The 17,002-nt window shown below is 42.3% G+C and overlaps 2 protein-coding genes across 2 annotated transcripts in view; one reads left to right on the top strand and one right to left on the bottom strand.

Annotated features, from left to right (window-relative positions):
- Positions 1 to 1,374, bottom strand: part of PJA2 (praja ring finger ubiquitin ligase 2) — a 355,790-nt gene extending 354,416 nt beyond the window's left edge. The window contains exon 1 of the mRNA XM_021085401.1: positions 1,140 to 1,374. The gene's annotated coding sequence lies outside the window, so the exon portion shown is untranslated. The remainder of the gene's footprint in view (positions 1 to 1,139) is intronic.
- MAN2A1 (mannosidase alpha class 2A member 1) overlaps positions 1,399 to 17,002 on the top strand; it is a 177,348-nt gene continuing 161,744 nt past the window's right edge. The window contains exon 1 of the mRNA XM_003123823.6: positions 1,399 to 2,601. Coding sequence (XP_003123871.4) covers positions 2,467 to 2,601 — 135 coding nt within the window. The 5' untranslated portion in view covers positions 1,399 to 2,466. The remainder of the gene's footprint in view (positions 2,602 to 17,002) is intronic.

A 17,002-nucleotide genomic window follows, 5' to 3' on the forward strand; every position in this document is an offset into this window, starting at 1 on the left:
CAGTCAATAAGAGCGTCCTTTAAAATGGTTCCTTTAAAATGTGCTTATCATTTCTCTTTGTAAGCATTCAAAGGAACTCAAAAGAACCACTCTCACACCATAGTCTTTATAGTCACCTTACAGCCTTAAGAGGCCACTGTAGCTGCCATTTGGTGCTTTAAGGCACTTGGTACTTCATCACAATCAGCTACAGGTTAACTGGGATGCCTCCTACAGCATGAATCACCAGTGTCTTATATCCCTTCGGCAAGGAATTCAGTACTAAACTCAAACCCAAAGACCCAATCAAAGCAAACTCCTAATTGTGTCTTTTTAAGTCTATCTCTTGGGACTACAGGTAAACTTAATAAAAAGATAAAACAGGGTTTTGGAGTAATGAGATTCACTAGTGAGAAGAGACCCCTCGAGAATACAGAAATAGCAGGTATAAGGAGCTAATTTTATAATAACCATTAGGCTGGGAGATAGCCTTCTCAAGGAGCTTCCCCAAACCTTCCCACGGCAAAGATACAGACAGTCCTGGAGAGGGCACAGCCTGGCTCACTGAATAGCAGAGAAGTCACTGTGGTGCCACACCTGCAGAACTTGTTGAAAATTGACTGCCTGGAACTTGCTACACATTTTGCCTCTAAGGTGCCAGAAAGCTATTCATTGAGGTAGTGTCTCTCTCCAGGGCCTTTACCATAAAAATCACTAGAGCTGGGGACATGGAAGGAAATCGCTGGTCCCTGAGCACTATAGGAGCTTGGCACTGGAAAAAAGCCAGATTTGCTGCTGCAAGAGCCTGCCTACCAACACCACGTAGGAAAACACCCTTCTTCCCGTAATGTCTCTTCAGTATCCTCTCCTATCAAAGATCCAGCCCCTGCTGGCAAAGGAAAACTTATTTTCAAAGGCCCAGATCCATTTTCACAGTACAGTGAAAAAGGGTGAATTTGGAATTGAGGAAATAAATCAATAACCGGCACAAGCATCACTTCTCAAGCTCCCCTCACAGATTTTGTAGCCAGATTTCTACACCTTTCTGGAGGGTCCTTCTGCAGGCTCCTTTCCCTCAGGTTTCACCAGAAGTTGCCAACAGCAATGGAGTAAAAGATTAGTCTGAACAGAATTCGCAGCCCCGTTCTCTTTCTCCTCACCGAGTTTCCGTCCAAGACACGCCAGGCCCGGGACATCAAGGACAGGAAAACTGGGCAGCGAAAAGGAAGTGGGGAGAAAGCTCAGCAGAACCCGGACTGCACAGCCTCACCGCCTCTCAGGGCCGCAACTCCGGCTACACTCCCTCCCAGGTCACAAAAGCCGTCTGAGGTCTTCCCATCGCAGGGGCTCCGGGAGGCCGTCGCCGGGCGGGCCGGCGGGCGGCGCGTTGTGATTGGGCGCCAGGGAGCCCGCCCCCTCATCCCGGCGCGTCGGGAGGGGGCGGGGCCCGCTGCCTGCTCAGCTCCCGGGCTGCGGGCGCCTACTGACCCAGCGGCCACTGCACCGCCGCTGTCTCCTGCTTGTGGCGGGCGGTGCAGGAGCACCGAGTGGCGCTGGAGAACCGGCGTTTCCTTTCGCAGCTGCCGCCGCCATCTACGCGTTTGCGGAGCGGGAGGGAGGGAGGGGACTCGCGGCTGCAGCTGGAGCGGGCTTCTCTCCGGGGACGGTCCTCCCGTTGCTCTCCTTTTCCTCCTCCGCGCGCCGCCGCCGCCCGCCCCCTGCGCCCTCCCGGCGCAGCCCGGGTCCGAGAAGGGAGAAGAAGGGTCGGCGGGGGGCGGGAGGAGCCGGCTGGTGGACGCGCGCTTGGAGGAAACTCTTGCCCGACCCGTGAGTCCCCGCTCCCGGGGTGCACGCCGGCCTGGTCTCAGCGGCGGCGGCGGCGGCGGCGGCGGCAGCAGGAAGGGGCTCAGTCCCGGGAGGCGGGGGCTGTACCGCGGGGGCGGGCCCGGCTGTCCCGGCGCTAAGTTGTGCGGCCCGGCTCTTCCCGACCTGATTTCCTTCCCCACGGTTCCTTGGACCCAGCTCCGCGCCACCGACCCCAGAGCCTCCAAGCCTGCACCTCCTGGGTGAAGAGGACACACCTGCCCTAATCGAGAAAACTTTTCCTGCCGACTTGGTCGGGGCGACGGTGGCAGGAAGTCCAGACAGCGACCTTTTCTCTGCCTGCCCTGCGCGCCCTGCCGGGTGCCGGCGCTGAGGTCGAGATTAAGTTTTAGCGGGCCCCTTCCGGGCTGCAGGCAGGTCCCGCCTCGGGAGCAACGCCCGGCCCCCGGGAGGGCGGCAGGCCGGGGCGAAGGCCAAGGGCGCGTGGTGGCGCCGGAGATAAGGTGCGGACCGCGTCTGGGACCCGCATCCACAGCCTAGAGCGCGGGGACAACGAGCCTGGGAGCAGAGAGCCTCCGGCGGCCGCTTCCAGGAGTCCACGGTGTCTGCCTCCTCCTCCTCCTAGTGAGGACAGTGCCCTGGCCTTGAGTCTATCGAGGAAAAATGAAGTTGAGCCGCCAGTTCACCGTGTTTGGCAGCGCAATCTTCTGTGTGGTCATCTTTTCGCTCTACCTGATGCTGGACCGGGGTCACTTAGACTACCCCAAGAGCCCGCGCCGCGAGGGCTCCTTTCCCCAGGTAAGCACCGGGAGCGAGGGCGCGGGGCTCCGAGAGAGTAGGCATGGGGGCCCGTAGTTACCCACTGCTACGAGACCTCTCTCTCCCGCCGGGGCTCCGCGCCCCGGCTAGGCGAGGCCGAACTGGAGGAGGCATGAATCCTTCTCCAACCCCCGCTCCGCAGCATTCGGACGGCGGTGACCGCGATCCCGGAGCCACCCCCTCCCGGGCGCGCGGAGTTAACAAAGTACTAGGCAGCATGCGGTGGCCGGATCGTGCTCATAGGAAATGGCCGTGTTCCTGTGCTCGTACCCAGGCCTGTTGGGGTGGTCACCTGCTGGCCGGTGAACTCGCGCGGCGTGAGGCGCTCCCTTGCAGGCGCAGCGCTTGCTGACAGCTCACGGGCTATGGTAGCCCCTCGGCACACACAGGGTTAAGCTGCACTGATCCCCTTCGCTCACCCAGTCACGGAAATGGATCAGACAGACCCCATCTGGGTGTTTCATTTATTTGTTTATCCCCGCTGTCTCTTGAGAAATAAAAGTTTATTTCGTGTTACAGACCTCTTAGATGTGAATCTGTAGGGTTGATTTTAGTGTCGTCATTCTTCAGCTATTACATCGTGTTTGTTTGGAGCAGAAGAGGGAGCCTAGTGAGGAAGCGCTTGTTATACTCTGGCCGGAAGCTGTGGGGCGCTCAGTCCTGAGCCCAGCGGTCAAATTGTCAAAGGAGTTGGGAAAACGACCCATCTTAAGTCTTTTATTTAAAGTTACTAAAAATAAGCAAACAGGGATGATCGGTTCTATTTGGGGGGCTGTCGCGCCGCGTGTGTTTCAAGTTGTTTTCCGGTGACCTGTACGCTCCATAGATTTTAGTAATACTGGGTATTGTGTAGTATCTTCTGTAATGAATGAACGTGAAGAACTCAAAATCCTGAGACGCTTATCTGTCAATTACTTGGCTCAAGGGTAGAGAAACGTAGGACGTGAACAAGTTGGTGTTTTGTTTTTGTGTGTGTGTGCGATTGTTTAAATGACCAAAGAATAGTCTTGCCTTTTGTTCTTGTCCTATGCTAGGACAAGAGGCTTGAGTTTAATGAAATTAGACTAGTAATTTTACCTCAGTTATTATGAAAGTGAAAAAAGACCCCCCTTTGTGGATGGTATCATCAGTACAGAGCAGGAGAACGATACTACAAATCTGGGTGTGAACAGATGTATTAAAAAATTTAAAAGCATTTGGTTTGGGGTAGTATTATAGAGAAAATATAGTGAGATTAGCACTATGGGATATCTTTAAATATTGAGTTTAGAGTTTGTCCAGTGCTTGTTGATGAGATTGGATTAAACAGTTAAAAAAAAAAAAAAAAGGGTAAACCTTCTGAAGCCAGAGCACAGGAGGAGTTCCGAGTCTTGTTTTATATGTTGTATAATTTGGGGGCTTAGTGTATTACGATTTTTCTCTCCCGGTAAATCCATCTTTAGAATTTTATCCATTACAGGAAAAAAAAATCATAAAAACTGATAGATTTTACCTAAAACGTTATCTGGAGTAATGTCCTTTGGCTTTGGCTTGATGATCACTTGGAAATGATTTATGCAAACATCTGGGGCTGAGGTTCTCTGGCAACCTTGACATTTTACTGTTTCTGAAGAAGTGAGTAAATCATTGGGTTACTGGGAAATTTTGGACAAAGTTAATTCCAGCATTTTAATATTCAGGCCTAGTCTTCATCAAGGGGCTAAAGTTCTGCTTAGAGTATAAAGCGTTTAATAGAAAGTGACAGTGACTGCTGGGAGAGAAGGCCCTGTGTGTATTCTGTTTTGTGTGCACGAGGAAAGAGGGTTTGGAATTGGAACTTTTTATACCTAAGTTTGTCTTTCTCAGATTTTCATTACTGAATTTTGGGTGCAAGAAGGCACCTTCGTTGATTTAGTTTTGGCGAACCACTGAAGCCCCAAACAGGTGGACCGGATAAATGTCTGTAAGCCTAACTCATCTGTGCTTGATACCTGCCTGTGTGTCTTAGTCTTACATGATAAACTCCATTCACAAAACCACCACTCAGTAGGTCAGGAAACAGGCACATGGAGATTAACTTGCCTAAGGTCACACAGCTAAAAGCTGAGATTTGAACAGGCAGCCTTTAGAGTCTAAGCTCTTAGCCACTATGCCCAACTGCCCCTTAGTAATCCTTTGCATCCTGTTAGAGGCCCCAACTTGTCTGTGTATAAGATAGAGTTGTTCTGTGGCTCCTTAGCTTATGAATTTTTTTTTTAAGGAAACAAAGCCTTCCTAATGAATGTGCTTGTGTGTGCATGTGTGTGCACCTTAAAAAAATAAATAAATGTTTGATTTTGAGATAATTATAGGTTCACATGCAAGTATAAGAAATAATCCACAAAGATCACGTGGATCCTTTACTAGTTTCCCCCAGTGGTAACATCTTGCAGAACTGTACTGTGGATTGATATATTGATACATTCAAGATACAGAACATTTTCATCACCACAAGGACCCCTTACACTGATTGCCCTTTTAGAGCTGCAAGTGCTTCTTTCTGTCCCCATCCCTTCCTAGCCCTTGGCAACTACTTAGCTGTTCTCAATTTCTATAATTTTGTCATTTTGAGAATGCCAAATGAAATAATAGAGTGTACAACTTTTGGGGATTAGCTTTTTTCACTCCCTAAATCTCTGGAGAGGCATCCAGGTTGTTACATGTTTGTTCCTTCTTCTTCTTCTTTTTTTTTTTTTTTTTTTGTTGTTGGTATAATCTTTTCATTTTTCTTTTGTTCCTTATTGTTGCTGAGTAGTAGTCCATAGATAGAGCAGTTTGTTTTAACCATTCACCTATTAAAGGACATCTGGGTTGTTTCCAGTTTGGGGCAGTTTATTATGAATAAAGTTCCTATGAACATTATAAACATTCCCATTCAGGTTTTTTTGTGTGAATATAAATCCTCATTTTCCCATGAAAAAATGCCCAGGAGTACAGTTACTGGGTCATATGGTGCAGGCATACCTCAAAGATATTGCGGGTTCAGTTCCAGACCACCAAATGTACTCCTTTTTATGAAACATTTACTGCTTGAGATTTATACCTCTCCCAGAATGTCTTCCAAGTCCCGTTAGAGCTAAACATTGTAATGAAAACCATTATGCAGTATAGCATCACAGCATTTGAGTTGATTTTTTTTTTTTTTTTTTTTTTTTTTTACTACTTCTAACTCCTATGTCAACCTTAATCTGATGAGAACACCAAACTTGGCAAAACTAGGTTGTACTATATTATATTCCTTTGATGAGTTTGGGTATTGATTTCCTTAACTTTAATAGAGAGAGCCAAGCTAGTCAGTTACTATAAATCATTTTTGGTGTCTAGTAGAATGATTTCTTTAGAAGGGAATTGATTTCCTCTGAATTGTCCATTTTAGTGTCTTGCAGATAATATGAAAACTTCAGTAAGGTATCTGGTCCATCTTGTGAACAAGATATGTTTTAAAACTGTCCTCGGTTGAGAGCAATCTATCCACTGTTAATTCTGGCTTTTGTTCTTTCTCCCTCCTCCCACAAGTCTGTGTTTTCCACCGCTTGGCCACACTCTAGGGTGGAAATGGGCCCAGCTCCAGGTGCTCCAGTTTTTCCCACCCTGAAGCAGCCGCTGGCCTCTGAGAAGGTCCTTTGGAAGGCTTTCCCCTGTGCTTCTGGGAAGAATTCCTTTGAGATCTTGAGGTAACAGGTGGCCTTGTCTGTTTTAGCTTGTATGTATATTTCAGGGTTAATAAGTCTCAGCTAGAAAAATTAATAAAAATTTGACTCCGAATGAGAGGCTGGCCAGGACCTCATGCCCTAAAGATCCTTTGAGGTAATATTATAAGAATTTGACCAGATGTAAAGGAGAAACATTGTTAGGGTCTTTCTGAAATTCTTCATCACTTCCTACAAGCAGATTTTACAAGTTACTTACTATCTAGATTGTGTGTAATAGGATGTGTTATTAATGTCTTGTGTTTGGATCTGGAGAATGAGTGAGTCAGGTTTTGTATAACAAATGATCTTTAAGTCACTAGTATAGTATATGATCATAGGGATTAATATTAATCCTTGAAAGTTCAGAGATTGAGAGTGATGGAAAATGTGAAAGGGAAGTTCAGATTTTATCTTTGTGCCCAGATAATATTTATCAAGTGAGAATATGTAAATGTCTTTAAGTATTTGATTGAAAGACATTGGTGGGTGGGGACTTTTATGCCTTTTTTTTTTTTTCAGCTTTTACAGTGAAAATATAATACACACATAAAAATATGTAAAACACTTTACACCTCTAATACTTTTTCCCAAGAGTTCAGTATCGTATATGTTTAATAGAAGTTGGTGTAAACTCCCTGGTTGTTTTTCCTTGCTTTCAGAAATCTGTGACTGATAAGAATGATAAATAGAAAAACATGGTCTTTCCCACTTCTCACACCCCAGTGCACTCTATTTATAACCTTTAGCACTTGTTACTAGGGTTTCTGCAGGTGTATAGAAGAAGGTTTCATTTTGGGGGGTTATACTGTTTGAGATTTGGGACTTTGGGGATGTGATGAAACTTTGACCTTGACCCATGCTGGCAACCAAGGATTTAGGAGGAGTGAGTGCAAGAATGTAAAGCCCCTGAAGAGGCTGGTGTCTTCCACCCTCTCCTGAGTCCAGCAGTCTTCAAGGACTCCTCCTGCCATGTATGTGTCACTAAGACTCAAATGTTTTCCTATACACCAAAGGGGGCATAACACTTATGACTGAATCTGGTCTGAAGGCTTAAGTTTATTATTTTTTTAATTGACTTGTGAATGTGTTGTTCCCAGATCAGCACTGCTATCATGGCCTAAACAACTCCTTTTGCTTGGAAGATGTTGCAATCCTCTTTATCTGAAAAGGATTTTCTCTGTGACTCATTAATTAGTATTAAAGGCTATCTGGGCTGTGAGTAAAACACTGACTGAAATTACCACTTTTATTTCTTTTTTTGTTTTTATTTTGAGTCAGCTATCGATTTGGGTGAGAACTGTTAAAATGTTGGCCTTTTCAACAGGCTGGACTAAATGTTGAGATTTTCCTAGGAGTGGTTCAGTAGCTGCTGCTGATTCCCTGCTTCGCTCTTAGTTTTTTGAGCCCAATGATCTTACTTTTCCTTTGTTTCTCACTCGGAGATCTTTAAAAAAAAATGGGAGGCTATTCAACAGCTGGGATATAGCCTTTGGTTGTTGGGTTGTAAAGGCCTTAGTGCATTTTTGGCGCCTTCTGTCTTGGTGGGCAAGTTCCTGGTAGCATCAGCTTTTATGGTACATGCAGAACTAAAGAGAAGAGAGGGAACTCTAAAGGGGGGATTTTGCTTCTTTTTTGTAGTTGTGATTAGCAGGTTGATCAGAAGAGGAAGTAGACCATTTTAGCTAAAACCGGTTTCTGTTTCAGTTATAAGTTTTATTCCAAAGCTTCCATTTTTTAAGGCTGAAACAATGTCTCAGGTTCGAGGGTAAATTGCACTGAAATGGAGTTCAGATCTAGGGCTTGAATTTTGCTAACTTTACCTTGTGATGGGGAGGAGGTAAATCATTTGCTTTGAATTAACTCAGTCTCTTGGGGTTACAACGTAGCTTTTCTATTAGACATTGTGTTTAAGGTAATGTTATTCATACATTTATGCAGACCTGCACAAAGTGGGTATCCAGTAAATATTTTATGTTAAATTTATAAATTCAATATATCTAAAGAAGAGATCAACCTTGAAGCACACTAGTTTGAACCTGTGCATACTCTACCTTTGGCTGCCTCACAGACTCTTTGCTCTTGACATTTGGGGCTGGATTCTTTGGTGTAGGGGGCTGTCCTGTGCATTGTAGCATGTTTAACAGCATCCCTGGTCTCTACCTAATATATGCCAGAAAGACCTTTCCCTGACTTGTAGTAATCAAAAATGTATCTAGACATTGCTAAATGTCTTCCAGGGGAAGAATCAACCCAGTTGAAAACCGCCTTGGCTGTAGTCTAGCCAAAGGCCTATTTTTTATACCCTTAGTTAGCAGTTTGCATTTTAGAAAGTGATCAAACAGCTTAAGTCTAATACTCAAAGGGATAACTAGCATTTTTTTTTTCTTTTGATGATTGAAATGTATCCTTTCTCTAGCTGCTCAAAATTCACTTACATTTTTAGGGTTCCCATTGCAATATGTTACAGAAAACACAAGGGTAGATTTTGTTCATTTGGAAGCTAAAAATGGAAGGTTGCTATAATGACATTAATTTTTTTAAAATGGATATAGTTATTATTCTGAGAAAAGCATATGGTCAGGTTAAAGTAAATAGATTGTCTTTTACTTTCCACAAGATGAATTAGAGATTAGCAGTAGTCTGGATTTATTCCCCTTGCCCTTTTAGCATTGAAAGGTAAGATATAATGAGTAGTAATAAAGTAGCATAAGAGGCATGTGTAAAATAATTCAAGATGCCTGAAATTTTCTCAGACAAGCGTTTTACTTTCTTCAGTGTATTACTTGTTTTATTTCTGTTAATTCTGATGATTCTGGTTACTGTATTTTGTATTCCTTCTTGAGGTTAGAAAGAGCAGGGAAAGAAACTGGAAAATAAAGTGGATGGAGATTTCCTTCCTGTTTGTTTTATTTTGTTCTAAATAGCCTTTTTTAAGAAAGGGGGAAGAGGTGAGGGTAGAAAAAGAATGAAGTTGTGGGCAAATAGTCTCATTCCTTCCCTTTTGAACCAAGGTCTTTGGTCTTGAACTCTGCTGAAGTCAGCTAACTGTGGGCCCAGTCTTGCCTGCCACCTGTTTTTGTAGGGCCACAAGCTGAGAATGATTCCTTTTTTTTTTTTAATGGCTTCACACACCATTATGGTATATGGTATATGGAAGTTCCCAAGCCAGGCATTGAACCAGCACCTTCATAGTGACCCAAGCCACTGCATTCGAATTCTTAACCACCTGTGCCACTGTGGGAACTCCAAGAATGATTCTTACATTTTTATTTTATTATTATTATTATTATTTTGTCTTCTTAGGGCCACACCCGCGGCATATGGACATTCCCAAGCTATGGGTCTAATCAGAGCGATAGCCGCATCACATCCACAACAATGCCAGATCTGAGCCGCATCTGCACCCTACACCATGGCAATGCTGGATCCTTAACCCACTGATCAAGGCCTGGGATCGAACCTGTGTCCTCATGGATGCTAGTCAGGTTCATTTCTGCCGAGTCATGATGGGAACTCCCTCTTACGTTTTTAAATGGGGAAGTATTTCATGACATTGACACACTTATTCCTCTGCAAGTTGAATCGTCTCTGGCTGCTTTTGTTTTATAGGGGCAGAATTCAGTAGTTACGTAAGGAATGGTGTGGCTCACAAAGCCCAAGCTACTTACTGTCTGGCCCTTTGCAGAAAAAGTTTGCCAACCCCTGTTTTAAACTTTATTGTTAATGTTAGAGGCAAATAGTATGGTTAGATCTGTTGAAGCAGAGGTTAATTAAAACCAAACAAAATTCTCATAAGCTGGTTATTAGATAAGCATTACTCAAACTAAACTTAGTGTTTTGAGAGTGTAGTTGGAAACTCGTGGTATCTATGTGTTTCATAGATTCCCAAGCACCTTAGGGAACTTCTAGGCTAGAGCATGGATGTGCTTGAGATGTTGAATTTGTTTTCCCTTCTATCACCTGAAGATTTCGCACTCCAAGACCACTCTGGGACAGAGGGGTTCTGAGACATGAACTACGCAAAATTGATCCAGTCTGGAAATTGCAAACCGTGACTTTATGTATCTTGGGTTTGCTGAAATTCACAGAATGGTGAAATTTAGAGCCTATTTAACTGCCTAGTACTGTGGAAAGAGAACATGGGTTCAAGTATCTTCGTAGAGCATAGATTTAGGCTAGAATTTGGCAGACCTCTCTGGGCCCCTGAGGGCTGCTCAGCTTGGAGGCAAAGAACTAACTACCAGGATGTCTGAAGGGGCGCTGAGATACTCTTCTTATCCAGGAGTCATTAATTCCTGTTAATTTTGATTCTTCTTCATGCTTCTTAGCAATTATATGTGACTTTCATCATTCCTCGTGGCACCGGCCACCATCGTATTTGTGTCCTCAAAGGTTTTATTGTCATCCTCAAAGTGCAGCACACTTAGTCTGAACAAAATGAGTGTAATGCAGCTCACTGAGTGGTGGTGCAACGTTTAAGTGTTTTTTTTTTTTTTAATTTTATTGAAGTATAGTTAATTTACATGTTGTGATATTTACTGCTGTACAACAGAATGACTCAGTCATACATATACACATATCCATTATCTTTCAGATTCTTTTCCCACATACATTATCACAGACTACTGGGTAGAGTTCTCTGTGCTGTATAGCAGGTCCCATTGGCCAATCATTCCATATACCACAGGGTGCATATGCCAGTCCTAAACCCCTGATTCATCCCGCCCACCCCCCCATCCTGTCCCCTTTGATAACCATAAGTTTTTCAAAGTCTGTGAGTCTGTTTCTGTTCTGCAGATAAGTTCATTTGTATCCTTTTTTTTTAGATTCCTCATATAGGTGATATAATATGATGTTTGTCTTTCAGTGTTAAGTGTTTTTTTTTTTAATTATTTACATTTGTTCATTTTTTTGTACTTAAATGGATTTCCATATTGGCTTCCTTTGCAAGTAGTCACCTTCAGAAATCCAGAGAAATTAAATGCTTTTTGCAAAGGGAGAGCAGAGCCCAAATGGGACCTGATCCTACCAGTGAACCCCATTGTCCTAAATCAGGAGTCTGGAGAACTAGGGAACTTGCAAATTTTTTTTTTTTTTTTTTTGGCTACTGTTTTTCTTTTTCAGTTAAACGTGTTTCTTCCAGGACTGATGATACTTTCTTTTGTAATGGCAAGCTCTTCCTCTTCAGGGTGAGGCTGTACTTTGGGACCTCAGAAGTACTCTGTAGCATTTACTCTCTTCTTTTAGCACAGGTGTGGAGGATTGTGGAATTTATAGATACTCTTCTTCATGATAACATTTTTACCTGTGAAGCATAGAGGGTGGAAGCCTAAGAGTATGAATCCTTCTCAGAATTATTTTCTACAGTAGAAAATCCTGAATTTGGAGTTCCTGTTATGGCTCAGTGGAAACGAATCTGACTAGCATCCATAAGGACACAGGCTCAATCCCTGGCCTCACTCAAATGGGTTAAGGATCTGGCGTTGCCATGAGCTATGGTGTAGGTTGCAGATGTGGCTCGGATCTGGCAAGGCTGTGGCTGTGGCTGTGGCTGACAGCTGTAGCTCCAATTCCACCCCTAGTCTGGGAGCCTCTATATGCTGCAGATGTGGCCCTAAAAAGACAAAAAAAAAAAAAAAAATTTCCTGAGTTTGTGTTTTTAGAATCCAGTAAGGTAGTCATTCTCTTAACAGTCATCAGTACCCCCTTTAAAAGTCATAATATGAAAAAGTCAGACAGAATTTTTGGAGTTTGGAGGGCCTTTCCAGGTTAGGTAATTTTTCAGATAAGGATACGGACATGTACACAGAACCTCAGCTGTTTTTGCCCCAGGTCCCATAACTAGTCATAACATAATTGGAATATGCTTATTAGCCTATAATTCAGTGACATTTCTGTTGTACTACAACCAGCATGTATTCGATGACTCACTGCATGTTAGGTACTATGGAAATTGTGATAGACATACTAGATATGTTGCTTTGATAGAGCTTCTTAGTTATTTGAGGAGACACAACTGCCATTTGTGAGACAATTAGAGACAATTGTTACTTAATTATTTCTTGAAAGAGTTAATTTTAAAAAGCTAGAACAGTGCCCGATACATAGCAAATGCTCAATCAATGCTAGTTATTAGCAATGAACAGAGATTTATGAAGTACCTATTATGTACTAGGCACTGTTGTAGATTCTGGGGATATAGGAACTAAGAATAAAACAAGAGCCCATGATTTTATATATATTTTTAATATGAGGGCAAAGGACTTAAAGAGAATTCTAAGTTCATGTAATGGTCTAGCTCAAATTGACCAAAGAACATGGGACAGAAGCTTGGATTTTCTTTTTTTTTTTTATTATTGGATGAATTTTATTACATTTATAGTTGTACAGTGATCATCAAAACCATATTTTATAGCATTTCCATCCCAAACCCCGCCCCCACCTGTCTCGTTTGGAAACTGTATGTTTTTCAAAGTCTGTGAGTCAGTATCTGTTCTGCAAAGAAGTTCGTTCTGTCCTTTTTTTAGATTCCACATGTAAGTGATAGCATTTGATGTTGGTGTCTCATTGTCTGACTGACTTAGCATGACAATTTGTAGGTCCATCCAGGTTGCTGCAAATGCCGTTATTTCTTTCCTTTTAATGACTGGGTGTTATTCCGTTGTATGTATGTACCATATCTTCTTTATCCACTCCTCTGTCGATGGGCGTTTAGGTTGTTTCCATGTCTTGGCTATTGTATATAGTGAACATTGTAGTACATGTGTCTTTTTGAGTCATGGTTTTCTCTGGATAGATGCCCAGGAGTGATATTGCTAGATCAAATGTTAATTCTCTTTTTAGTTTTCTGAGGAATCTCCATAGAGTTTTCCACAGTGGTTGCACAATTTACATTCCCACCAACAGCGTAATAGGGTTCCCTTTTCTCCACACCCTCGTCAGCACTTATCGTTTGTAGACTTTTTGATGATGGCCATTCTGGCTGGTATAAGGTGATGCATTGCAGTGGTTTTGACTTGCATTTCTCTAATAATGAGTGATATTGAACATCTTTTCATGTGCATCTTGGTCATCTGTATGTCTCCTTTGGAGAATTGTCTGTTTCAATCTTCGGCCGATTTTGTGATGGGGGTGTTTGGTTTTTTTGATATTGAGCTGTATGAGGTGTTTATAAATTTTGGAGATTAATCCCTTGTCAGTCGTTTCATTTGCAAATATTTTCTCCCATTCAGTGGGTTGTCTTTTTGTGTTGTTTAGGGTTTCCTTTACTGTGCAGAAACTTGTAAGTTTCATTAGGTCCCATTTGTTTATTTTTGTTTTTATTGTCATTACTCTAGGAGGTGGATCTGAGAAGATGTTGCTGTGGTTTATGTCAGAGAATATTTGGCCTGTGTTTTCCTCTAAGAGTTTTATAGTATCTGGCCTTATATTTAGGTCTTTAATTTGTTTTGAGTTTAGTTTTGTGTATGGTGTTAGGAAGTGTTCTAATTTCATTCTTTTATGTGAAGCTAGGCTTTTCTGATTGGGTAGAATTTTGAAAGGAGAAAGAACACTCCTAGTGTGAAGTACAGTGCTTCCACAGTCTTGGAGTCATGAAGGAGCCTGGCACCATGAGAAGAGGTGAGGAGACTGGTTTGGTTTATAATCTTGTAAAGAGGATTTGGGAAAACATAGTAAGTAGTTTGAGATCAGATTGTGAGGTGCCCTGAGAGCCAGTGTGCGGAGTTATGAGTTCGATGGTATTGAACCATTCAAAGTTATTGAATGTGTCAAGAAGCTGCTTGAGAAAAGCAGCGTTGGAGAATTAGTTTCATAGAAAATTTTAGACCTGGAAGAAAACTAAGAGAATATTCAATCTAGATTATTCTGGTAGCAGTGTGTAGGAAGACTCAGAAGCAGGAAGGCAGCTGAGAATCTGTTTGAGGTAATACAGACATAAGGCAGTAAATCCCTGTACCAGTATTGAATTGGCTAGAAACAAGAGCAAGAGGAAAAATGGAGAGAAATTTTTGTAAAAAGAAGCAACCGAGCTTTCTTACAAATTTGATAAAGGGTAATGACGGGAGGCTTCAGTCAAAAAATTTGATCCATGTTTTCCCTTTGGGGTGTTTGGAGACTGCTTGTACTATTTGCAGAAGGGCATAGTTTGAAGGATAAGCTGGTTTGGGAAGCCAAGTTCAGTTTCATTTTTGATGAGGTGGATGTGAGTGGAAATAGCCAAGTGGGCTGGAGTGCCAGAGAAATTAGGAATAGAGATGCTGATCTGGTATCATCGGCACAGCCCAGAATGACTGAGCTCACTTAGGGCCTTGCTTTGTGAGAGGAGCACAGAGAGCCAAGTAACATTTCTTACAGCCAAAGAGTTACGCTTCTTAGATTGAGATGACTGTGTAGCAGATGTTAATAAAATGAAGCAGCTTGTACTCAAATTGTCAGAAACCAGCTCATTGATCAGCATACCTAAGAAAAGATAAGGCCATCATAGGGAAGAATTTCAAAGAAGCATTCAGAAACTAAAAAAGGCCCATCTCATCTTTTACCCAAATTACAGGGCTAAGTTATTTTTTCTAGGTTATAAGAACAAAAAATAGATTACTGAGTGTGTGTGTGCTTGCATGTGGTGTGTATGTTGCGGGGAGAGAAGGGAAAGGGAGGAAGAGATATTAAAAGACCAAAAGGCAACACTCTAAATAGGGCCCTCAAAGTTCAAGGTTGTTCTGAAGATGAGACAGGTTTCTGAGAATACCCCTAAACTGCCTCTTGTTTATAGTAAAGAAGAACCTCTCCCATTTGCTTTGGTGGCTGATTAGATATTCCTGTGACTTTTTTTTTTTTCTTCTTTTAAACCAGTAATTGTGTAAAAGAAAGAAAAATTGTATACCCCTAAGTAATTTGGATCTTTAACTCATCTTTGGTAGCTGATGGTATAATATTTAGAATTTTGCTATTTTATATTCTTATATGTTACACTGTGCCTTGCTATTGCATTTGTTGCTTCTGTGGTATTTACAGAATATCCCATCTTGCCCTTGTAAATGAGTTGGTTCAGCCCAATTTTTATTAAGTCACTAGGAAAGGATCTATAAAACTTCAGAATATTTGGTGCTTGTAAAGAGAAGTAAGAAAATTCAGAATTTATAATTATTCAGATGGGGCTTGCCTGAACACCTTTCTCTTGTTAGTAAGGAAGAGAGGGGCTTATTCCAGAAATGATTAGTATAAATAAGATTGAAGGCAGGCTGATTACCTACTTAATACAATCCTGCCTTCAGAGGTTCCCCAGAACTATTTCTGTATGAAAAACCATCTTAGACAAGCCAATTGCATTTATTTTAATAGGCTAACACTGTTTAGGTTGATTTGCTTTTTCCATTATTGACAGTGACTCTCTTTTTACATTAAAATTGTGTTTCTCAAAATTACTTGTGTAAAATTATAATGTGTCAATGGAACTTTTATCAGCAGATCCTAAAATACAATATATGTCATTCCTTCATGGAGAATGAGTTTAGGTAGTATAAATGGATTCTGCATAATGACCCTTGTGTGCAAAGACAAGCATATATCAAAAAATATAAGACAGATTAACAACATAGACCAGCATTCTTTGCTCAGATGAATACATGACAGCATGACCCCACTTACCTGGGAATTGTTGCAGTTTGAAAATGCATTCCATGGACTTTTTTTTTTTTTTTTGGTCTTTTTCCCATTTCTTGGGCCGCTCCCGCAGCATATGGAGGTTCCCAGGCTAGGGGTCAAATTGGAGCCATAGCCGCTGGCCTACGCCAGAGCCACAGCAACGCAGGATCCAAGCCACGTCTGCGACCTACACCACAGCTCACAGCAACGCCGGATGGTTAACCCATTGAGCAAGGGCAGGGACCGAACCCGCAACCTCATGGCTCCTAGTCAGATTCGTTAACCACTGTACCATGACGGGAATTCCATGTTCTTTCTTTTTAAAGGCCACACCTATGGCATATGGAAGTTCCCAGGCCATGGGTTGAATCGGAGCTGTAGCTGCTGGCCTGTGCCACAGCCACAGCAACGCAGGATCTGAGCCATGTCTGTGACCTCCACCACAGCTCACGGAAATGCAAGATCCTTAACCCATTGAGTGAGGCCAGGGATTGAACCTGTATCCTTATGGATACTAGTTGGATTCTTAACCCCCTGAACCACAATGGAAAATCCTTTGTTATGTATGTTCTTGAGTGGGATATAGTGTTGACATACTATCTCAGAATGCTAGGCTTGAGAATAGACATTCCATTAAAAGTATGAAATATGTTTTAGAGAAAAATTAGTGTGGTTTTAGAAAAAGTTGCAATAAATATGAAGAAAAGTAATATTCCGTAGAACAGTTTGCAAAGGGCTGAATTACAGAAAGAATTCTATTAGTCAACACGTAATTTGCTTAGTGCCACTTAATTACAGTTATTAAATATATTTGAAGGTAATAAAACTGCAGTGTATGAAAATATTTTAGAATCTAAACATTTTGGCTACTTACAGGTCCTTGTTCTATTAATCATTTTTAAAAAGATAGTCGTTCTGTAGAATTTCGCTTAATACAGTGACTTGGTGCCTAAAATGATGCCTCAGCAGGAAGATGGTTTCTGTGCTGCTGCATTGGGCTGGTGTGGGTGGGGGCACTACAGTTCTAA

Source organism: Sus scrofa, chromosome 2 (genome assembly GCF_000003025.6).
Source record: "Sus scrofa isolate TJ Tabasco breed Duroc chromosome 2, Sscrofa11.1, whole genome shotgun sequence".
Lineage (NCBI taxonomy): Eukaryota > Metazoa > Chordata > Mammalia > Artiodactyla > Suidae > Sus > Sus scrofa.